This window comes from Sceloporus occidentalis, unplaced genomic scaffold (assembly GCF_023333645.1).
Source record: "Sceloporus occidentalis isolate IW3139 unplaced genomic scaffold, rSceOcc1.0.p SCAF_3, whole genome shotgun sequence".
NCBI classification, from domain to species: Eukaryota; Metazoa; Chordata; class Lepidosauria; order Squamata; family Phrynosomatidae; genus Sceloporus; species Sceloporus occidentalis.
In genome coordinates this window covers 237,331,175-237,352,898 of record NW_028316983.1, presented here as the reverse complement: position 1 = coordinate 237,352,898, position 21,724 = coordinate 237,331,175, and the positions used below count along the sequence as shown (strand labels likewise).

Sequence of the window (21,724 nt, the reverse complement as noted above, 5' to 3'; positions counted from 1 at the left end):
ACATGGGCGCCACCATCTTGACGTAGCGGACACTTAGCGTCTGCATGTTGCAGCTCAGTAATGATGCCGCAAGTGCGCCATTGGTGCCTTGTGGCGTCATTACCATGCCGCAAAAAGAAGCCACTTTTTGCAGCTTCTTTTTGCTGCTCGGAAGAGTCACGCGGTTTGGCTGCTGAGGCTCCTCCGCACAGCAAATGAGGGCACTTTCCATTTTTATGCAGAAAGTCTTTTTGACACGAAAGCAGATCTCTGGTTGAAGGGAGTCTAGTCAGCTGAATATGTCTATGTCCTTTATTACTAGGCTTTCAGTTGTGCTTTTAACTTATGCTTCCATGTTGTGCTGTTATAACATGTGTTTTATTATTGCTTCCTGTCTTTTGCACTTTTTTGGACAAAGGCTTGATGGAGGAGTCTCTTTATGTTATATATGTGTATTAGGCATATGGCAGGGCTGAGAAATACTTCATCCTCCAGACAATTTGAACTGCATCTGCAGTCATTCCCTTCTTGTATGTCACCCAACAGCTTATGGATAGATTTAGAAAAATTTCTTTTTGGACTACAGACCTAGACTCCCCATCTGAGCATGCCACCAAGCACAATATAAAACAATTAGTCCCCCAGAGGCTGGATGACCACACATTCCTCACCATATCATGGTGGAATCTTTCCCAACCTTCAGATTAATGCATACACAGTGGGATCGGCTGCTATGATCCTGCTTCCTTTCTCCTTGCAGTGTTTTCTGTCTGGATTTATTGTTTGTAAAGAGCTAAAGGAGATTCATTAGCCTAAAGTCACACAATAGACTTCCTGCCTGTACTGGGGTTTTTGTACTATGTCCCAAAAAATTTTGGTATCCCTCTAGAATTTATCCATTTAAGATTAATCCTCAAGGGCAAATGTCTTGGAAAGATAATTACTCATATCTACCTATTGCTTCTTAAAATACTCTTAGAAGAGTAGTCTAGGTTGCACTTTCAGATCACTTGGTGCACCTGTTAAGACTTAAAAGGTGCACCAAGTGAACTGAAAGTTAAGTTAACAGTTAAGTTCAAAGAGCCCTATACAATACCTTGTAAGATGGAGAAGCAATAGCTGAGTAATAGAACTTCTCTTTTTATGCAGAAGGTCCCACGTTCAACCCAAACATCTCCGGTAAAGCTGGAAAAGATCTCTGGAGAGTTACTGTCAGCAGCTTTCCCCAAACATCCCATTCCCTCCAGATGTTTATATTATAAATCCTGGGACTCTTGCCATGGCTGGGGCTGGTGGGAGTCAAAAATGTCAGGATATTAGAAGATTGGGCAAAGCTGGTGTTGACAATCTGAGCTAATTATACTGGTGATCTGACTTGATATAACACATCTTCACATGTTCATGAGTCTTGGTCCCAGAATCCTCTACAACATTGTAAGGTTATCTACCAAACAAGCCAATGTGGCAAAAGTTTTCTGCATCTGGAACATACAGCACTTCATCTCAGCATGTATTTGCTGAATTCTGGTGCTTTAAAGACTGCCCAAAAAGGGGCGGTCTGCCGGTGCCGCTGGTTGCTGCGTCCGGGAACCGCAGCGGCCAAACTGAGCGATTCCCGGATGCAACAAAAAGAAGCCGAAAAAAGCTGCTTCTTTTTGTGCCGCGGAAATGGTACCCCAAAGTGCCAATGGCGCACTGGCGGCAACATTTATGCTGCACGATGTGCAGATGCTAAGCATCCGCGATGTCAAGATGGTGGCGCCCATGTAAAACAGGTGCCGCCATTTTGTACATGCCAAGCGCGTACTAGGTTTAGGGGCATCTGGAAAGGACGCCCCTTTCTAACCCTAGTACATGCGCGGCACGTACTTTTTGCCCGTGCAGAATGGGCCATTGTTGACTTTTGTTTAACTGTCAGCATCCAATGTAGTAGTTAATCACATGTGGAGACAATAGAGATTTGTGATTTCTTTTCATCTGAAGCCCACTGTGGCCATTCCTATTTTCACACAAATGGTCTGAATTTGGCAACATGACACTAGGAAATTTGGGGAAGGGAGGAGGATTCAGAAACTGCACTGAGCACATATTGTTCTTCACAGCATGGAAGCAATGCATTAAAAGTAGCAAAGTTAGTGATAACATGTTACTTCCCTGCTTGTTACTGTTACTATTTTAATGTTAATGACCAGAGCATTGGATTACCACTCTGGATGCCAAAGTTTAAATTCCCACTCAGCCATGAAAACCCAGTGGGTGGTCTTGGGCAAGTCATTTTTTCTGAGCATCAGATGAAGGCAAAGGCAAATCCATCTGAACACATCTTGCTAAGAAAACCCTGTAATAAGGTTGTCATGAGTCAGAAACTACGTGAAAGGACACAGCAACAACAATTTTTATTTGCATTTTAAGTACTGTAACTTAAAAGTGATCTCTGCATCTTAAAGTGGCCAGTTGTTGCTGGAATCAATGGCACTAACATTAGTGGCTATTAGCAATAGCTTTTAAAAAAATAAGGGCAGCAGCTGCTTTACGCTTTGCTTCAAGGGAGCTTGTCATTTGGTGAGTGAGGAATCTCTGAACCACATAGCAAAGGCTGTTGTTTATCCAGCCTACTGGGCACTTAGACCCAATAGTGACACAAGCAGTATTAAAGCACTATTATTTAAAACTAATGTTTTAAATAGTAAAAAAAACATTTTTTTTTACAAAATAGTAATTTATTCAGTGAATGAAGTAAATAAAAAAACTAGGTTCATTTGTCTTATATGACATCTATTTAATGGTTTAATATTAATGCATTAGATCTAGCAGTAAAGTTTCCAATCTCTGGATAGCGGGTGCCATTTGCTGTTCAGGAAGCAAATACAGAATCTTCTATTCTGTGTATGGATGCCAATGACATCCAATGGTTCCCATGACAGTAGAGTTGTGAATTCACTTTGAGTTTCACTCTGAAGTACTTTAGTGGAGCATCCCAGGAGCTTGATCCTATTTCTAGGACAGCTCCTTTAGAGTAAAAATCCAAGTTGGATTCACCACTCAATTGAGATGGAAGTCAGCCACTTCAACTAACTGGAAATACCTGTGACAATTAGCCTTCATGTGATACTTGTGACAGATCTGCCTGAGAGCCATTGGTCAGCTCAAGCTGTTGCTGCTCTGCAAAAAATAAAGTAAAAATAAAATAAATAAACAATGCTGTGATTTGTACTTTGTTATGGCATCAGAGATCTCCGACAGAAAAGGCTAGACATCACAAAAAACTACCAATCCCAAAATCCTAATGCATTGAGCCATGGCAGTTAAAGTGGTGTCAAACCACATTAATTCTGCAGTGCAGGTGCAGCCTTGGAGTCCATGTGGGGCACTGCCCAGGGAGCAGAGGAGGGACAACCAAAGTGCCGCCCCCTATTACCTGCTGCTGAGGTGGTTGCCTCAGTCTGCCTAACACTAGGTTTGGCTCTGATGATCTGCTATGATTCTGCAGCTTCCCAGAAATGATTACTGTGACTATAAGTTGGAAAACTGGCCCTCTGTGTGAGCAATATTCCATATTAAAGCACCCACAGGATCATTTCTTATACAAGCTTTAAGCCCATATAATGGATAACTTTTTCTGCATTCAAGGTTTTCATTACCATTTGGTGTTTTCTTCAAAACCTGCCTCTCCCTCCCCAACTTTATAGAAATCATGTAGACTCCAAAAAACAAAAAAATACACCACACGTGAAATAATTACTTGACAAATATGGAAATAAAGCCTAACCTAGTGAGCTCACCAAATGTAAAAGATGATAGCTTTCCTACATCTTTAACACTTATGTAGAAGGGGACATTTCAGCTGGTGTCACTTGTATGACATTCTTGGTTTTATGTATCTATCTGGAGCAGCCCAAAGCATTTTGCTTCCTGAAGTACTTATTTGTTTTATTTGTTTTATTCATTTTTTATCCTGCTTTTCTCCTGATAGTGGGACACAAGGTGGCTAACATGATATATAAAATAATACACATTTTAAACAATACAAAAACATTAAGCAAAGTATAAATATAAGATTTAAAAGCAAACAATTTATTATGTTAAAATACTAAACGTAAAAAATACAGTGGGCCCTTAGTATCTGCTAGGGTTTAGTTCCAGGACCCCCCATAGATACCAAAATCCATAGATGCATAAATTCCATTGAATACAGTGGCATAGTAAAATGGTGTTCCTTATATAAAATGACAAAATCGAAATTTGTTTTTTTGGAATATGTATGTGTGTGTGTAATACTTTTATACTGTGGATGGTTTAATCTGTGGATAAAGAATCCATGGATATGGAAGGCTGACCTAATTAAAAGCATTAAAGATTGTATACCAACATTAGAACTGCAAAGCATTAAAAGCCCAAACCCTAAAGCCTGATAGCACAGATAGGTTTTGACCTGTTGCCTAAAGGAAAGCAAGGACAGGGCCCTCCTGGCCTCTTCAGGGAGGAAGTTCCAAAGTCTGGGAGCAGCCACTGAGAAGGCCTTCTGCCTTGTTCACACCAAATGAGCCTGAAAGGGTGGCAAGAGACTTTATAGGTCAAAATCAACACTTTGAATTGCACCCAGAAATGGACCAGCAACCAATGGAGCTGTTGCAACAAGGGAGTTGACTGTTCCCTGTAGCCAATAAAGTAAAAATATAGCCATGTTAGTCTGTAAAATCAGTATGTAAAGAGTTCTTGTAGCACCTTTGAAGCTAACTGAAAGAAAGAATTTGGCAGCATGAGCTTTCCTAGACTTAAGTCTACAAAAGCTCATGCTGCCAACTTCTTTCTTTCTGTTAGTCTCAAAGGTGCTACAAGATCTCTTCGCATACAGGTTTTACAGACTAACAGGGCTATATCTTTGAAGGCTACCAATATGGAAACACTAAATTTAGCCAAATGGAGTAGAAATCCTTCAACTTCTTCAAGAAACTTGCCCAGGTACAGAGAGACATCCACCACATGCATCTGAGGAAGCAGACTTAAGTCTGTGAAAGCTCATGCTACCAACTTTTTTCTTTCAGTTAGTCTCAAAGGTGCTACAAGATCTCTCTACATAGCCATAAAGTAAAGGACAAAATAGTACCCTCCCCCCAGTCTACTTATTTACTCTTTAGGCAACTGCACAAATACAGCATTTGTCATTATCCATGATTCTTGCTATCTGTGGTAAGTCTGGAAACATACCCCACCCCTCCACCCCACCTCCCATGGATACATGGCTCAGACTACAGTTGCCAACTTCAGATGGCTCTGATAAGGGATTAGATGAATTCATGGAGGAGAAAAAGTCTCAGCCATAATAGCTACATTTTATCTCCTGTACCAGTGGCTATATGTCTCTCAGTACCAGTTGCTTGGAAACATGAGCAGTCAGATTTTTTTCTCCATATCATGCTTGTGGGCTTCCCCTTGCATCATCTTATTGGTGGTATCTTGTTGGCCACTGTGTGAGTAGTTAAAAAGGCCTTTGGCTTAGCCCTTAAGGGTCTTCTTACATTCCCATGAGTTCTGATACACAGGTGGCCCTCCTCCACTTGGGACAGCTTCTCATTCAGTCTAACAGAATACGATGCAGCATGTGTGCACTAATTCCTTTGCACAGCAAGACAATACCACCTCTTGAAATGAAGGCACCATCATTATTTGACAGTTATCCATATATGCATCTGAGCATAAAAACATCTCTTTGGACTGAGGTGACACTGTGACAGTTCTCTCACATGTGAATATACCCTTTCCTTTGGAGAAATCTTTTTGTACATTCTGTTGCAGTTCTTCTGATTCTGTCTTCATTTTAGAAATGCCCCTACTTTGGAAAACAATTTAAAGGGTTTCTCCAGGTGCAGAATTATACAGAGCTGTATGCTTTGAAATTATAGATAGCTGTATGCTTGGAAAAGTGTGAATAGGAGTTCAGTGCAGTGGCAGTTTGTGACCTCTGTGTCAGTGACCTCTCTGTCAGAACAATGGTGAATCCACTCCACCTTAGATAATTTCAAAGAAGCTATCTAAAGTGCAGAGCCCTGCAGCAAGACTAAAAATCTTGAGTAGATTCACTGATCCACTGACATGGGAACCATCACCTGCTACTGATTCAATGTAAACAAACAAACAAAAACCTATCCAAATTGAATGGATGAATAGATGGAATTACCATGAGAACCTCAAAGCCCATTCCAAACATGTCATCAAAGCAATTGCCCTATTCTACTTTTGTGCATTTTGTGGTTCAGATGTCTCCTTCTAAAAAATATTTGGTCATCTGGGATGAATGAATTGCATGGAACGCTGTTATGGTTTGCAAATGCAACAAGATCTCTTTTTAAAAAAAGGAAAGAAAGAGAGGGGGAAAAGATTGCATTTTTATTCCAAAGGGGACTAGCAGGTTTATTCTTTTTGCATGTGCTTTCCCCTAGACTCTGGCTGCCCTAACAAGAAATTCAATAAATCTGCTTCCAAACCATCTTGCACAAGCTTTGCATGTCCAGTCTGGGCCTGAGGAAATTAACAAGCGAATAGAGCACACCATCGACTTGCGGAGTGGCGATAAATTGCGAAGAGAGCATATCAAGCCTTTCTCCCTGATGTTTAAGGACTCTAGCCTGGAGCATAAGGTAGCTGGGTCTTGATAGATGCTTTTTGCCATCTCAAACTGTCTTGAAATGACCAGTGAATTAGTAAAGACAACAATTGCTGTGGTTTTCCTTTCTGATTTGCCATCTTCCCCCTGCTCCTCAAGACTAATCTTAAAAAGCTATTCACATACACTGTGGTTATTATAGATGTATTAAGTGTGATGACTCATTTCCACAGCCGGGAAATCCCTTCTAAAAGTGACTAAGCTTTTCAAGACAGCAAAGACATGATGATGAAGGGAGGGGGCAAACCCACAGAGACCAGGCTTACAAAATGCTTTACCACTTTGCTTCTCAATAAGTAGGCAGATAGCTATATCTTGTTGTGGTAAATGTTTTGTGATAGATGGCTTTCTTGGAATGTCCATGAACATTCAATGGAAAGAACTCCATATTAACCTGATGATCCCTTTTGAAAGAAGAAAAGACACATCTGAAGATGATGTTTGGGAGCAACCTTACCCAAAATAGTGCCCTCTAGATATTCTGGACTTCAGCTGTCACCATTACTGCCAGCAGTGGCCAGTGATCAGGAATTTCTGGAGTTAAAGTCCAAAACATCTGGAGGGTATCAGCTTGGGAAATGTGAATGCAATGGGGAAGAAGTAAATACTTTTCTTTAGAAACATTCATTTAACCCCCATATAATGATAAAAGCGCTCTTTGAGTGAGAAATTTATAGGAAGGAAACAATGGGCAAGAAAGAAATTCTGCATACTCTCTTAATTTGTTTCTTCCCTAGTAGATTCTAGTTGTTGTCAGTGGAGCAGTAAATATATTCTGGGTTTTAGTTTGAACTTGAAAGATCCTCTCTAAGCAACCAAATCTGCTTTAAGAATAGGACAGCTCCTTCAAAGTGTTGGATTTGAAATTCATGAAACAGATTTACTGCTTGTACTGACATAGAAACAACTACCTGCCACTGATATTCCTGAGGAGTAGCTGTGATTAAAGCAGTCATAGAGTATATAACCCCATCTTAAATGTTTAGTGTGACTCTGGATGCTAAGACAGTAGAACAGGCTGTATAGAATGTTTGCAGGCAATCTAAAGTGTGGTACACACCACCTGAAAAAGGCGGGCTGGAGCCGCTACTCATTGCCATGTAGCGTTACCACAGCAACCAAATGTTGCGGTGCCACTGCTTAACAAAAAAAGGAGCACACAGAAACAGCTCCAGTTTGCTGCACCGTTGCGATGCCACAAGTGCTGTAGGATGGTGTGGTTATGTCACATATGCGCCGTGCCATTTGGATGTGGCGCAGCTGCAACATCACCGACACGTGTGACGTGGGCAGGGCCGCATCATCATGGCGCCCTCACACGTATTAGGTCTAGGGACTGTGTGGTTGCTGAGTGGTCCCTAACCCTAAAATTGGTGCCAGCACAGTTTGCTGACACTCCTCACCTCCCAGCATTTATCACCTAAGGCATCTGTTTCACTCTGCCTTATGATAGAGCGGGTCCCAGTTTTGGGACAGGAATGGATCGTAAAGTACCTGCCCTTGCTTTGTCTCCCACCTTCTGTGCTATTGGTTTTTGAAAAACACAGGTATTGCTGCTCCTGGAGGTGGGGGTTACAAAGATGAGGAGGAATTCTAGAACTGCAGCCCAAGCATCCTCTTCCTTTCTGTTTTTGTGCTGCATTCAGGCTTGATGGGACTCACTGGCACAATGGTTCCTAAATTCTGGTCTAGATGTTTTGGACTTTTAACTCCCAGCAGCCTCAGTCAACTGAGTCAATGGCCAGGGATTCTGGGAGCTGGTCAAAGATATAGGATGGTGGAACCTTGGCTTGAAAAATGTACATGTGAAAGAGACCCAGGAGTCCTGGTAGACCATAAGTTAAACATGAGTCAACAATGTGGTGTGGCAGCTTAAAAAGCCAATGCAATTCTAGGCAGCATTAATCGAAGTATAGTCTTTAGATCAAAGGAATTAATAGTACCATTCTATTCTGCTTTAGTCAGGCCTCACTTGTTATACTGTGTCCTACTCTGGGCACCACAATTCAGAAAGTATGTTGACAAATTGAAATGTGTCCAGAGAAGAACAATCTAATGGTGAAAGGTCTGGAAACAATGCTATATTGCTCCAACTATGAGGTGCAACTTAGGGAGCTGGGTATGTTTAGCCTAGAGAAGAGACAGTTAAGAGGTTATATGATAGCCCTGTTTAAATATATTAAAGGATACCATACTGAAGATGCAGCACATTTGTTTTCTGCTGCTCTGGACATGGAACAATGGATACAAGCTACAGGAAAAGAGATTCCTTCTCAACATTGTGAAGAACTTCCTGACAGTAAAAGCTGTTCAACACTGGAACACACTGCCCTGGTGTGTGGTAGTGTCTCTTTCTTTGGAGGTTTTTAAACAGAGGCTAGATGGTCATCTGTTAGGACTGTTTTGATTGTGTATTACTGCATGGCAGGAGGTTGGACTGGATGGCCCTTGAAGTCTCCTCCAACTGTGATTCTAAGTCCAAAACATCTGGAGGACCTGAGTTTGGAAACCATGGCAGTAGCATCTTTTAGGGAAGAGCAGCTTTATATTTGAAGCAGCCTTCAGAATAGAACAGCCACAGGAAAAAGAAGTCAGGGATCCTATACCATTAATACTTGTGTGGAAGAGGGAACCTCAACATGTGTAGAGTGTCATGAAAGCTTCTCCCAGTGTTGTGCTGTCTTCCACACAACTGTAAAAGCAGGGGACAAGCAACTGCAGGATGTCCAGCGTCCATACCCCATTCTAACACCACCCTCACTTTCTGCAGGTTGTACTTATCTTTTCATTCAAAAAAAGGAACCAACCACTTGTGATTTTGAAAATAGTCTCTTTCACACCCAAGAACAGAGTGTGTGTGCACAAATGGGGTAGGAGGTGAGTGGCACTGAAATGGCCTTACATAAGAACATAGGAACAATGTGCTTTATATTAAGTCAGATAGTTGATCTCTTTAGCCCAGTATTGGATTCATCCAACTAGGCAGTCATGGCTCTGTCACATGTTAGGCAGGCTCCTTTTCTAGACTGCTGCCCCACTGCAGAATTAATGCAGTTTGACACTGCTTTAACAGTCATAGCTCAATGCTATGGAATCCTGGGATTTTCTGTTTTCTATGGCACCAGAGCTCTTGGATAGAGAAGGTTAAATATCTCACTAAATTACAAATCCCAGAATTCCATAGCTGTTAGAGCAGTGGCAAGCTGCATTAATTCTGCACCGTACATGCAGCCCTAGTCTTAACTACGGCTCCCTGGACTTCCTTGGTAATTGCTCCTGCATGAACTTAATGTCCAAAATGAGACAAAATGGTTCATGTTGGTGTGGTACCATTACCTGGAAGATTGTGGAGACATGACGGTCCATTGTTAAACTAGGAAAGGTTTTAGAGAAGGGTGAACATAGTTCTGATAAGCTAAACAGTTTACTCAATTCCTTACCCTGTATTAATGGTAGAGAAGGCTTGTCCCCTTTCTCATTTGAGCATCCTACCTGGTAAGTGAGTGGAAGAATGATTTTTTTATTTTAGAGAATGACCAAACAAATCCGGTCTGATAAAATATTAACTAGTAGACTCCCATCCAAAACTGATAATTTCATTTAACAGATTTAGGAAATCCTCGCAGGCAGCAGCTTCTGCATGTCTGGAAGTGGCAACAAATTGTTTGCAATATAATTTGTTATTTTATTGCCAGGGTTGGGAAAAGTCGGGATTTTTGCATTGTATATCAAAATAACCTGACTGGCTTTGCATGGGTGAATGGAGGAAGGACATCCCTTATCCACTGTTATCCGTAACCGGTAGATTTCTGCCTGGGTTTTGTATGTGTGTGTTTTCCAAAACACATCCCTCATGGCTATCTTACACTCTTGCAATTGCATCCTAGTCATTTAATCCCATTATTTTATTAAATACTGGAAATGAATAGGCAAAACATCCCTGATGAGAATCAAGTAACTTCTCTTTGGGGAACAGATAATGACCTCAGATCTGTAAATATGCCATGTATTTCTTATAAGAAATTTTCTTACCTCTTTGCTTTCTTATATAACTCTAGTTCAGTTTCCAGAAGTCAGACCATTATCACATCATAAAAATTGGTGTGTGTATGTGTGTTGTTTTATTTTAAAATGATAGATATCAAATATCAACTGATAGCTTGGATGTGCAAAATGTCTCTAATAGAATGGGTTTCATACTGTAGTTCAATTTCTGCAAGCCAGATTGTAATGGCTATGTTTTCTTTTAAAAATGATAAATTGTAAATATCATCTGGGAGAATGGCTGTGTGAAATGTTCCCAACAGAGTAGCTTTTATAGATACTGTGTTATTTCACAGCAGGATAGGATTTCTTATCAGAGGCAAATGAGGACTTCCCATCTTAACATCCAGTAAGGAAAGTTACTTTTCTGCACTACAACTCCCAACCTCCCTTGATGACCAGAGGTGCATTTTGGGAGTTATAGTCCAGGAAAAAAATAACTTTATCCAAGCTTTGTTTAACTCTTGCTATATACAAGCTTTCATTGCCTGGCAGTGTGTAGTTTTATGCTGTGTTGTGGTGTGTTTTGTGTCATTTTTGTGTTCTGTGTCATTTGCATGTATCTTCTCCACAACTGCCATGTTACCTATTCCATATTTGTAGCCCAGCCTGGAATATAAAAGTGTAGCCAGTAAAGCTCATCCTGGAACATATAAGAAACAATGAAAGCTTTTCTTGGTCAAATATTCCATAAGAAAACAGGTCAAGGAAAAGCTTATTTCTCCACCTCTCAAAGATGCCAGTCTCCAGTAATGATTTCAGAGAGCACTGTACTCCATAGAATCAGCACCATCAATGTTGTTGTGCCGGGTCATGCATGAGAACAGAGTTTTGTTTTGTTTGTTTTTTCAAAGGGCAGCTCTTTAAACATGTCAGCTCTTTAAACAATTAGAGCTGTTGTAGAAAATGGCTGGACAAGCTATGGCCATCCAGATGTTGCTGGACTACAACTCCCATCAGCCTTAGCCAGCACAGTCAGTGTTCATGAATTCTAAAAGTCATTGTCCAATATATCTGTTGTTCTGTGTTCTGCTTTATAGAAGCTTCTCAGAGACAACTAGTCATACTTGTTAAAATTGAGGTGAAAAATTATACATGGCTATCACAAGTTGGATTGAATGGACTGTGTTTAAGTTAGAGTTCTTCCAGACAGATGGCCCTTAGTACTACCAGTCCAAAGATATGCACAGCTAATTACATAACTATTTGGGAGATGGCGGAAAGAGGGGAAAAGTATGGGAAAACATGGGTGTTGCAAGAGGGGGACAATATCCCACTGTAAAAATTTCATGGATAAAAATGTGGAAATTGTATGATAAAAGCAGAGCATGGCAAACATAGTAATGTCTACTTTGCTAAGTTCTTCTTTTCTGACCCATGCACAGAATTGTCTAAGGCATCAGCATACCATCATCTTCTGCTTGCAACTCTCCCATGTTTTCCTATGCTTCTTCAATCTTTTTTTTTTTAAACTACAGTTCTTCAAATTCCCCAGTCAGCCTTGCCAAATGTCTCATCCAAAAAACAAGAACAAAAACCCTGGCATCAGTTTCAATCCAGCGTTTGGACCAGAATTTTGCTATGGGTAGAATTACTGCTGTGGGTAAAATCCACCAAATTATTCTCCCGTTTGTGCACTTAGGATACTCTGTGCCGCAATGTCTGGATCTTCTGAGCCAAGACAGAATTTCTTTAAAGCTCCAACCCAAGTTAAATGATGATGATATCTCAACCCCTTGTTTTGTAACATTTCTGTCAACCCCTAGGCATGTGAAATTGTGCTTCTCTTCCTTGTCACATACACATCTTTCAAAGTACCTCTCTACACACACACACTCCATATCCCTTGAGATTGTGTGGTGTAGCCTATCCATTATTGAATTTTTAATGTAACTGATTATATGAGAGAGCAAGCTGAATAAAAAACTATTTCACACAATTGAATGGCTAATATTTGCTTCCCTGCTGAGGTGCCTTTGCAGGCTCCTTCACATCATGCTTCTTCTGAGGAGGTTTTTCTATATTTAAACTTGGGAGGGCAGGGGAACGATCTCACTGCAGTGAGCTAATTAATTTACCGCTTCTTCCTGCTAATTTCCCCAAAGCCTTATAACATTGTCTCACTCTCTCTGTAGTTCGATCAAACAAGACTGAAGGTTTTCTTTTCCCCTTTGCCTACTGTTTTCTATTTCAGTATTCCCAAATGAGAGATGAAGTGTTCAAGTCAAACTTGGTGTGTGCATTCATGGTCCTCGTATTTATCACCGCCATCCAGAGTTTGCTTCCTTCTTCAAGGTAAATGGAAAGACTTCTGTATAATGGTTTCAGAAACTCATTCAACCACTAGTCACCTTACTCAATCGTGGAGGAGGAATATCACATGGTTCAAGTGCTGGCTCATGCTGTGCCTTGTGTTGCTGCTATGTGTGATGTTATATGGGCTGAAGTGAATGGTGAACTTCACTTGGTGTGAGGTGAATGAGCAGATAACATGTTTCATGTCACGTTCTATTAGTCAGTAACATTTAGGCATGTGTAGTTTTAAGTATCTATTTTATTTGCATTTGAGAAATGGAAAAGTAAGGATATCACGCTAACAACTTTGGAGCCTTGGATTTAGTTGTTGCTGTTGTTAGCTGCCTTCAGGTTGGCACTGATGCACTGTGATCCTGTGAATGAGATGACTCCAAGCCCCACATCCTCTGCCTCTCTGCTCAGGTCCTGTAGGCTTAGGCCCATGATCTCCCTGACTCAGACTATCTAGAGGTGTAATTAATTATTTTTTTAAAAGTAACTGCAAATCTGTCCTAGCTGAATGAGAAACAGAAGCCCAAATACTGCTAGCATATGGTTATAATGCCTGTGTGAGCTCTATATTAACACCTTAGTGTGAATGCATTCACATGTGTGTGTGTGTGTGTGTGTGTGTTTGAGATGGAGAGAGAGAGAGAAGGGAAAATAAACTGAATGATGCACTCTCGTGTCAGAATAGGTGTGTTTGAATTCATTTTACAGCTATCCCTATGTAAGTCTAGTAAATCTGTTTTCGCTTCTGAAGGGCCTCTTTTTCCCTCCCCAGGATGATACCAATGGTTGTCCAGTTTTCAATCCTGATTATGCTGCATTCAGCTCTCGTGTTGATCACCACTGCAGAAGATTACAAATGTTTGCCTCTTGTCCTCCGGAAAACTTGCTGCTGGATTAATGAGACCTACTTGGCCCGAAATGTTATAATCTTTGCCTCAATTATGATTAATTTTCTGGGAGCTGTCATCAATATTGTAAGTACCCAAAGAGTCAGATCATGAGTAAAAGGGAAATGTGTAAAAGACAAGAGGGTGAAAGAAGAGAGAAAGGAAAAGGAATCATGAATTGTGAAGCTTGATAGTTTTAAACCTCCAGACCACCATGGAATACCTCCTGAAATGTCAGCATTTTCATGGGCATTTCAGAGACCTGTCCCTTCCCGCGGTTAACCTTCTCCTACAGCAGCAAAACAAAATCAAACCGAGACATGGACATCAGGTCACTTCTCATTTGATTTTTAATTCTTTTTGTGACCATTTCTGGGAGCGATATGGCTGGCAGCAGGTGTCTGGGGTGAAAATCCAGTGTCAGGCCCACCAGAGTTATCATCCTTAAATGGAGGTCCCTTTAAAAAGTGCTGTCAGGCATCAATAACTCACCTGCTGTTTAAAATACCATAGGATTACCTGTAGACTGACTTACTTTTGTGAGTTTCATCACCGTAAACCTTGTGGCTGCATTGTCCCGAATATGTCAGAAGTTCCAGCTACATGTGACCAACTATGATGATATAGCACCTTAAAAATAAACATAACTCTTACCAAAATTTTACACATTTTTGTAAAATCAAATTAAATTATCAAAGGCACCTACTTTCATTACTGTAAAGTTAAACCTATGATATCACCACTATCTTAGTTTCTACCAAAAGAAAGACTAAATTTTTGCAGTTTCAAATTCGGCATTACTTGTTAGGGATATGAATCTTCATTAATTTATTCTTGTCTGCATAAACAAATAATTTGAAAGGTTTTTCCCCCTAATGACCAAGATTACGGATATACAGTATATATCTTTTTACATTTTTCAAAGACTTTTCATATTTTTGTAACAAAAAAAAAAAGCTTTTGTGCAATATAAAACATTTCACACAAAAGATAGTGTAGTTTTAGCAAAATACACTATTTTCTGCACAAAAATGTTGGGTTTGGTCCAGAAAAAAAGGTTTTGCACAAATAAACATTCCCTTCCCCCTCAAACAACAACAACAACAACCCTGAATTATGAAAGATCTTGAAATGGTTGGCCATTTTGTCAATGTTGTTTCACAATGTATCAGAAGACTTGCTCAATGAGGATGATAAAACCTGGAAGTATTGTTTACATTCCTGTTACATGAGAGGTCTATATCAAATATTACCCTAATTGTGGTTGCTGCAGTGAACTTACCTACATCCTTCATGGGTCATTCATTCAGGGCTTTGGGACTAGCAGAGAAATGACTCACAATTACTGGACTAGAATTGGAGTGATTTCAGTTAAAATCCCAACTCATCCATTAAGTTAACTGTGTGTTCTTAAGATAGACACTATTTCTCTGTCCAGCCTACCTCACAGGGCTGTTGTGAGGATGAAAACAAGAAGGAGAACCATATATTCCACTTTGAGTTCATTAGAGGAAGGGAAAGGTATAAATGTAACAAACAAATGCCTCCTGTTCCTCCCCCTTTTCTTAAAAGAAATTGCAACTCCAACAATCTAAGTTTTAATGTTATTATTTTCTCCCCTTTTTTCAACAGCTATGGTGTGATTTTCACAATCCAGCACCCTTTAAGAATCAGACTTTCAACTCTTCTGTATATCTTTCAGACATTTGCTCCTATCCAGAGGTAATTCTGAGCACGTCATGTTAGAAGTGCAACGCTGGCCACAATTTCTTGTGTTGATTGGAAGCTCCATGCGTAACAGGGATTGTCATTAACAAAGCTGACCTCCAGCCCTGAAAATCAATGAGGACATTTTGGTATTTCTCATGCAGATAGAGCCCCATGCGTATCTGGAAAAATAGCATCTGGTTAAAAGTAGACCCGTTGTTGTTTTTTCCATTTCAAAACACTACAAAAACGTCCAACAGCTTCAGTGTAATTTTTGCACTTAAACTGCACTTCCATTCCTCTTCATATTTTGTACAGATATATATTCTGCCATGAACAGCTTGGGGAAAGTGTGAAATAAGCCAAAATAATAAGAGACCAGCAGTAAACTGTTGACCCCCAAAAGTGCAAATCTGTGAAAAGTTACTTTTTAGACCACCAGAATCCCCCAGCCAGGTGTGGGAAGTCTGAGAGATATGATCTAGAAAAGTGACTTTTCAGTGCTTGGTGAAATGAAAATAAATAGCCAAAGCAAAGATACTGAATCATTGGATCTGAGTTAGTACTAGTTGCTGAATTGATTGTTCTCCCAATCTCCTTTATTTAAGTATTTTGTCTTCACTGGAATTCTGGCAATGGTGACCTGTGCTGTTTTCCTCCGTCTGAATTCTGTCCTCAAGTTGGCAGTGCTGCTTATCATGATTGCAATCTACTGCTTCCTTACTGAAACCATTTATGCTTCCCTGTTTCTACGATATGATGACATCAATCATAATGGAGAGTAAGTGTCTAATTCCAGTTGAAATGTTGTTTTTTATGAGTGCATTTTAGGCCCTAAACTCCATTTTTTTTCTGGAGTAGGAGTGCAGGGAGTAGGTCTAGGGAGTAAAATGGCAAGTGTGAGGTAGATGCATCTTTCAAAGGGGTGGGGACAGTCCTCTGACCCCAGGAAGTTGCCCAAGGTTGTTTTATATGGTATGGTTTTGGCTCTGTTTTGTAAACTGTCCAGACAGTTTTGAATGTTGGGCAGCACAGAAATATAGGATGTAAACAAATATTGATCAGAAAAATGTAACTTTGCGTATCATTCCCCAAACACATCCCATTCCTCGAGAGTAATGAAGGTTCTGATATGCTTTGCCATTCCACCAAGGGTATCTGAACAGGCCCTTGTACAATAGCCTTTTTCCTACTTCTTCAAATAAATATAAAAATAGCCTTGTGGAAAAGAGAAAACTCCCTGCATCATCACATATCAAGACAAGGTAATTTCTTCGTGGGGCTGTAAATATCTCATCAGCTGGGAATGGATGCAGCAGAAACAAAAAAAGGGCAGCACTACTGTGGAGCCCCAAATAGGAAAATAATACCACAGTTGGTTTGATGTGTCAATCTTTCACTGATGCTACTGTCAGAAAGGACTTTCTGTATGTTTTTGTCTAGGCTTAAGCATGAAAATAAGGATGGGCTTCAGGCATTAGGTGCTAAAGTTTGAGGACCTCCCCCACCCTGAGAGGGGCATATCATCCAAAAATGTAAAACATTGCCGTCTTAGTCCAAGGTAGTTTCCCTATGAGAAATAGTTTGTCTTTTCCTTCACTAATGAATTCTAAGCCCTGATGTATTTGGGAAAATGAAAAGAGGCAATGGAACAGGAAGGGAAGGAAGGGCTATCTGACTGGCTGACCAGTGGATAATAATGGCAGGACAGACTGAACACAAATTCAAAAAAAAGTCTATTATTATTATTAAGGTTGACACATATTGTAGCAGAGCTTTTGCAAATGCACAAATTCATATTCTGAACTCCCTAGTCCCAAATTTACCCTTATTCTTACTAATTTTACAAATGACTGAACAGTGCTTTCGACTGTAGCTCCCCAACAGAAACAGTCTGTATGACCAATGGCCAGGGAAGATTATTATTATTATTATTATTATTATTATTATTATTATTATTATTTATATAGTGCTGTAGATTTGCACAGCACTGTACATACAAACAATAAATAGATAAGAGTAAACCTGCCTATGGCGTACAATCTAGGAAGATGTGAGCTGCCTTGGCTTCTATGCTGCATGAAAGCATATAAATAAGCTAAAATAAATTAGATAGGAGTAGTTGTCTAAAGAGTCCAAATACCCTAAAGGCATCTGATTTTGGAAGCTAAGCAATGTCAGCTTTGGTTAGTACTTGAATGGAAGACTGCCAATGAATAGCAGGTACTATGGGTTATATTTCAGAGGAAGAAACTGACAAAACTACCTCTGAGTATTCCTTCCCTAAGAAAACTCTATGAAATCCATGGGGTAAAAGCAGCTTGAAGGCACATGCACAGACACAGTTTTATTTATTTATTTATTTATTTATTTATTTATTTATTTATTTGAGTATTTATACCCTGCTCTTCAGCCAAAAGGCTATCAGAGCGTCTTACATTTTAAAAAAATAGACATGTCCCTGCCCTCAGGCATACAATCTAAAAAGACAACACACAAAAGAAGGGAATGGCAGTGGGGAAGGGGAAAAGTCCAGCAGATCTTCTCTCCTTCTGATGCCTGGATCGTGGCAGGTGGACTGGAGGGAGGACTCTCCTTCTTTTTCAGGCACCTGGAGTTGGTCTGCCCATCTCTCCCTCTGAATGAGAACTTCAGATCAAGATAGGGTTGCCATATCCCGCCGGGGTGCGGGACAATCCCGGTTTGGGAGGGGCCAACCCGGTCCCGGTCCGGTTTGGCGCCCAAACTGGGACGGCCCCGCCCACCGCGGCCACCTCAGGCCCCGCAGCGGCTCCAAGGCCTTGCTGAGGCCTGGGAAGGCTCTCCGCGGTTGGAGCTCCAGCCGCGGAGACGCTCCCTCCCGGGCCCCAGCGAGGCCTTCAAGGCGGCTCCGCGGTCGGAGCTCCGACCGCGGGGTCCTCCAAGGCCTCCGCAAGGCCAGGGAGGAGGAGGAGGCCGCTTCCTACCGCGGTGATCGCCGCGATGAGGAGCGGCCCCTGCCTCTTTCCCGGCCTGGGAGACTGCTGAGGCTTCCTCCCAGGCCGGGAGGAGGAGCAGGCCGCTTCCCCTTGCGGCGATCGCCGCGATGAGGAGCAGCCTCCGCCTCTTTCCCGGCCTGGGAGCCGGCCTAGGCTTCCTCTCAGGCCGGGAGGAGGAGGAGGAAGCCTGGCACTGCGGCGATCGCCGCGATGCCAAGCTTCCCCGCGCCCTTCTCGGCCTGGGAGCCGGCCTAGGCTCCCTCCCAGGCCGGGAGGAGGAGGAGGAGGAGGACAAGGTTTAAAAATCTAGGACTTTTTTTTTTAATTTCCTAGCCAGGAAATTAAAAAAAAAATGTCCTACATTTTCAAACCTTGTCCTACATTTGTCCCGGTTTCGAGGTACTCCATTATGGCAACCCTAGATCAAGATCCCTTATCAGATGTTTTGAGCAGAGAAACGTAAAACCAAAATAACTGGCTTTAAAGAGCTGGCCATTTGTTGGTGGTACTGAGATATGAACTTCAAATAACAACAGTAACAACAGTATTTAAAAAAGAAACTCACTTAGGGGCTGGACAGATGGGCAGAAAGGGGCGGCGAGACACGCTCCTTTCTGCCTCGAATGGAGGCTGCAGCAACCAATCAGCAAGGCCTTCAGGACGCTTAAAAAGAACCCGCTCCCGGTGGGTTCTTTTTATGCTGCACACGGTTTGGGCACTACGCTGTGCAGACGCCACTGTCGCATACCTCGTCTGTATGGGGGCATGCCAAGATGGTGCCTGAGGTGCACTGTAGGGTTGCTGAGCATGTAAACACTCAGCCCCCTTGCACCCCTAGTTCAGGCCCAGGCTGGCACAAAGCACCCATCTGTCGAATCCCTTTTTTAGAATTTGAGAAATGCAGTGGCTAGATGAAAAAGAAGGTGGGGCTGTTCCTTTAATAATGTATTGAACACTGAATCTGTGCTGCAGAAATAATGGAGTCTGACACCATTTTAACTGCCATGGCTCAATGCTGTGGAATTCTGGGATTTGTAGTTTTGTGAGCTATTTAGCCTTCGTGGTCAGAGAGTTCTGGTGCCACAACAAACTAGAAATCCCAGGAGTCCATAGAATGGAGCCAAGACAGTTAAAGTGGTGTTAGACTGTATTATTTCTGCAGTGCAGATGATGCCTGAGGTAGAACAGAAATCAAATTTTATTCAAACCTGTGCTATTCCACTTTTTCCCCTCCACCTTTTCTCTTTCTAGCACAGACTTCCTGGGGACCAAAGAGGCCTCTTTGCTTCTTATGGCCATGTTTTTGTTAGCTGTCTTTTATCATGGCCAACAGGTAAGGCAAGTCTTTCAGTTTCATTCATGCATTTATTTCACATTCCCACTAAAAGCTTGAAATATCTAAAAAATGCTCGTCAAAAGTTATCTGAAAAGTAGATTTGTTATTTATACCAAATACATAAAATGGCTTTCAATAACTGCATGTCTAATTATCCTTAAAGTAAGGCTTCATAAGGATAGCACATACCAGGGTCTATGCAGTACTATTTATTATAGTGTTCCACAATTTTGATATATTTTATGGGGTCAAGTAGTGTGTCAGGACTGATTTCAGTTGTTGTCAGACATCCTAACTGGTGTAAAACACCAGAAGGAGAAATCAAAGCCTTTAAAACATAAAATAAATATATTCATATTTTGTCATCATTTTTGCTGTGTGTCACTGGCTTTTCTTAGCAGAATTGCTAAGAGCGGGTTAGCCCTTGTCTTCCTCTGAAGCTGAAGGAGTGTAACTTGCCCAAGGTCAGACAGTGGGTTTCCATGGCTTAGAAGGGATTTGAACCATTGTTTCCCAGTGTCCTAATTCAATACTCTACCACTACACTACATTGCCTCAATGTGTAATATAGAGAAAATTCAGTTTCTTGATGTTTCATCCTCCTTTCCCAACACTCCACAACAAGGACCAAAACCCAGACTCTGGAAAATCCTAGTTGGGGGATTCTGGAAGATGTATTCCAAAAAAGTAACTTGCCCAAGTTCTGCCAAAATTCAAACCAGATGTGAATGTATGTGAATATGGACTAGTTATAAATTGGCTACACAATATTGATTTACCATATTCCCCTTGGGGTTTCCAGAGGCTGGGAGAATTATCCCTTTTGTGTAGATGATTTCACTCTTCTTCATGGGTGCATGTGCTTTCAGGTTGCTTGTTAATTTATGGCAACCCCATGGATTTCATAGGGTTTTCTTAGGTAAGAAATACTTGGACCTTTACCAATTCTTTCCACTGAAATATAGCTTACAGCACTTGATATTCAGTGACATTCTTCCATTCAAGTACTAGCCAGGGCCATTCCTGCTAACCATCCAAGATCAGATGAGATCGTATGCCTTCAGAATATTTAGGCCTTTTGATACTAACAAAAGGAATTTTGAAAGGGAGAAGTGTAGGATACTACGCTTGGCCAGTAAAAATGAAATGCACAGATATAGGATGACACCTGGCTTCAAGGCAGTAACTGCAAAAAAAATTCTAGGATTCTTAGTGTACCACAGGATGAACATTAGGCAGCAATGTGATGCAGCAGCTAAGGAACCCAATGCAATTCTAGGCTGCATCAATAGAGTATTGTGTCTAGATTGAGGGACATAATAATACCACTCTATTCTGCTTTGGTCAGACCTCACCTGCAATATTGTGTCTAGTTTTGGGCATCACCGTTCAAAATAGATGGGGACAAGCTAGAGCATGTCCAGAAGAGGGTGACCAAAATGGTGAATGGTCTGGAAATTGGGTCCTAGGAGGAGCAGCTTAGGGAGCTGGGTATGTTTAGCCTGGAGAAGAGAAGATTAAGAGGTGACATGGTCGCCACGTTTAAATATTTGAAGAGATGTCATATTGAGGATGGCGCAAGCTTGTTTTCTACTGCTCCAGAGATTTAGACATGAAGCAATGGATTCAGGGCACAGGAAAAGAGATTCCATCTAAACATTAGGAAGAACTTCCTGACAGTAAGAGATGTTCAACAGTATAACACACTCGCTTGGAGCGTGATGGAGTCTCCTTCTTTTGAGATTTTTCAAACAGAGGTGGGATGGCCGTCCATGAGCCCTGGTTGCACAGTGGTTAAATGCCTGTACTGCAGCCACTCACT

At 41.2% G+C, this 21,724-nt stretch overlaps 1 protein-coding gene across 3 annotated transcripts in view; it reads left to right on the top strand.

Annotated features, from left to right (window-relative positions):
• ADCY8 (adenylate cyclase 8) overlaps nt 1-21,724 on the top strand; it is a 131,246-nt gene that overhangs the window by 95,690 nt on the left and 13,832 nt on the right. Inside the window, exons 8-13 of one of the 3 annotated variants that reach the window (XM_089517971.1) lie at nt 6,420-6,617; nt 12,882-12,982; nt 13,767-13,968; nt 15,514-15,603; nt 16,197-16,369; nt 19,823-19,904. In XM_089517971.1, coding sequence (XP_089374097.1) covers nt 6,420-6,617; nt 12,882-12,982; nt 13,767-13,968; nt 15,514-15,603; nt 16,197-16,369; nt 19,823-19,904 — 846 coding nt within the window. Of the gene's footprint in view, nt 1-6,419; nt 6,618-12,881; nt 12,983-13,766; nt 13,969-15,513; nt 15,604-16,196; nt 16,370-19,817; nt 19,905-21,724 lie in introns of all 3 variants that reach the window. The other 2 variants (XM_089517970.1, XM_089517973.1) reach the window with 2 other exon arrangements.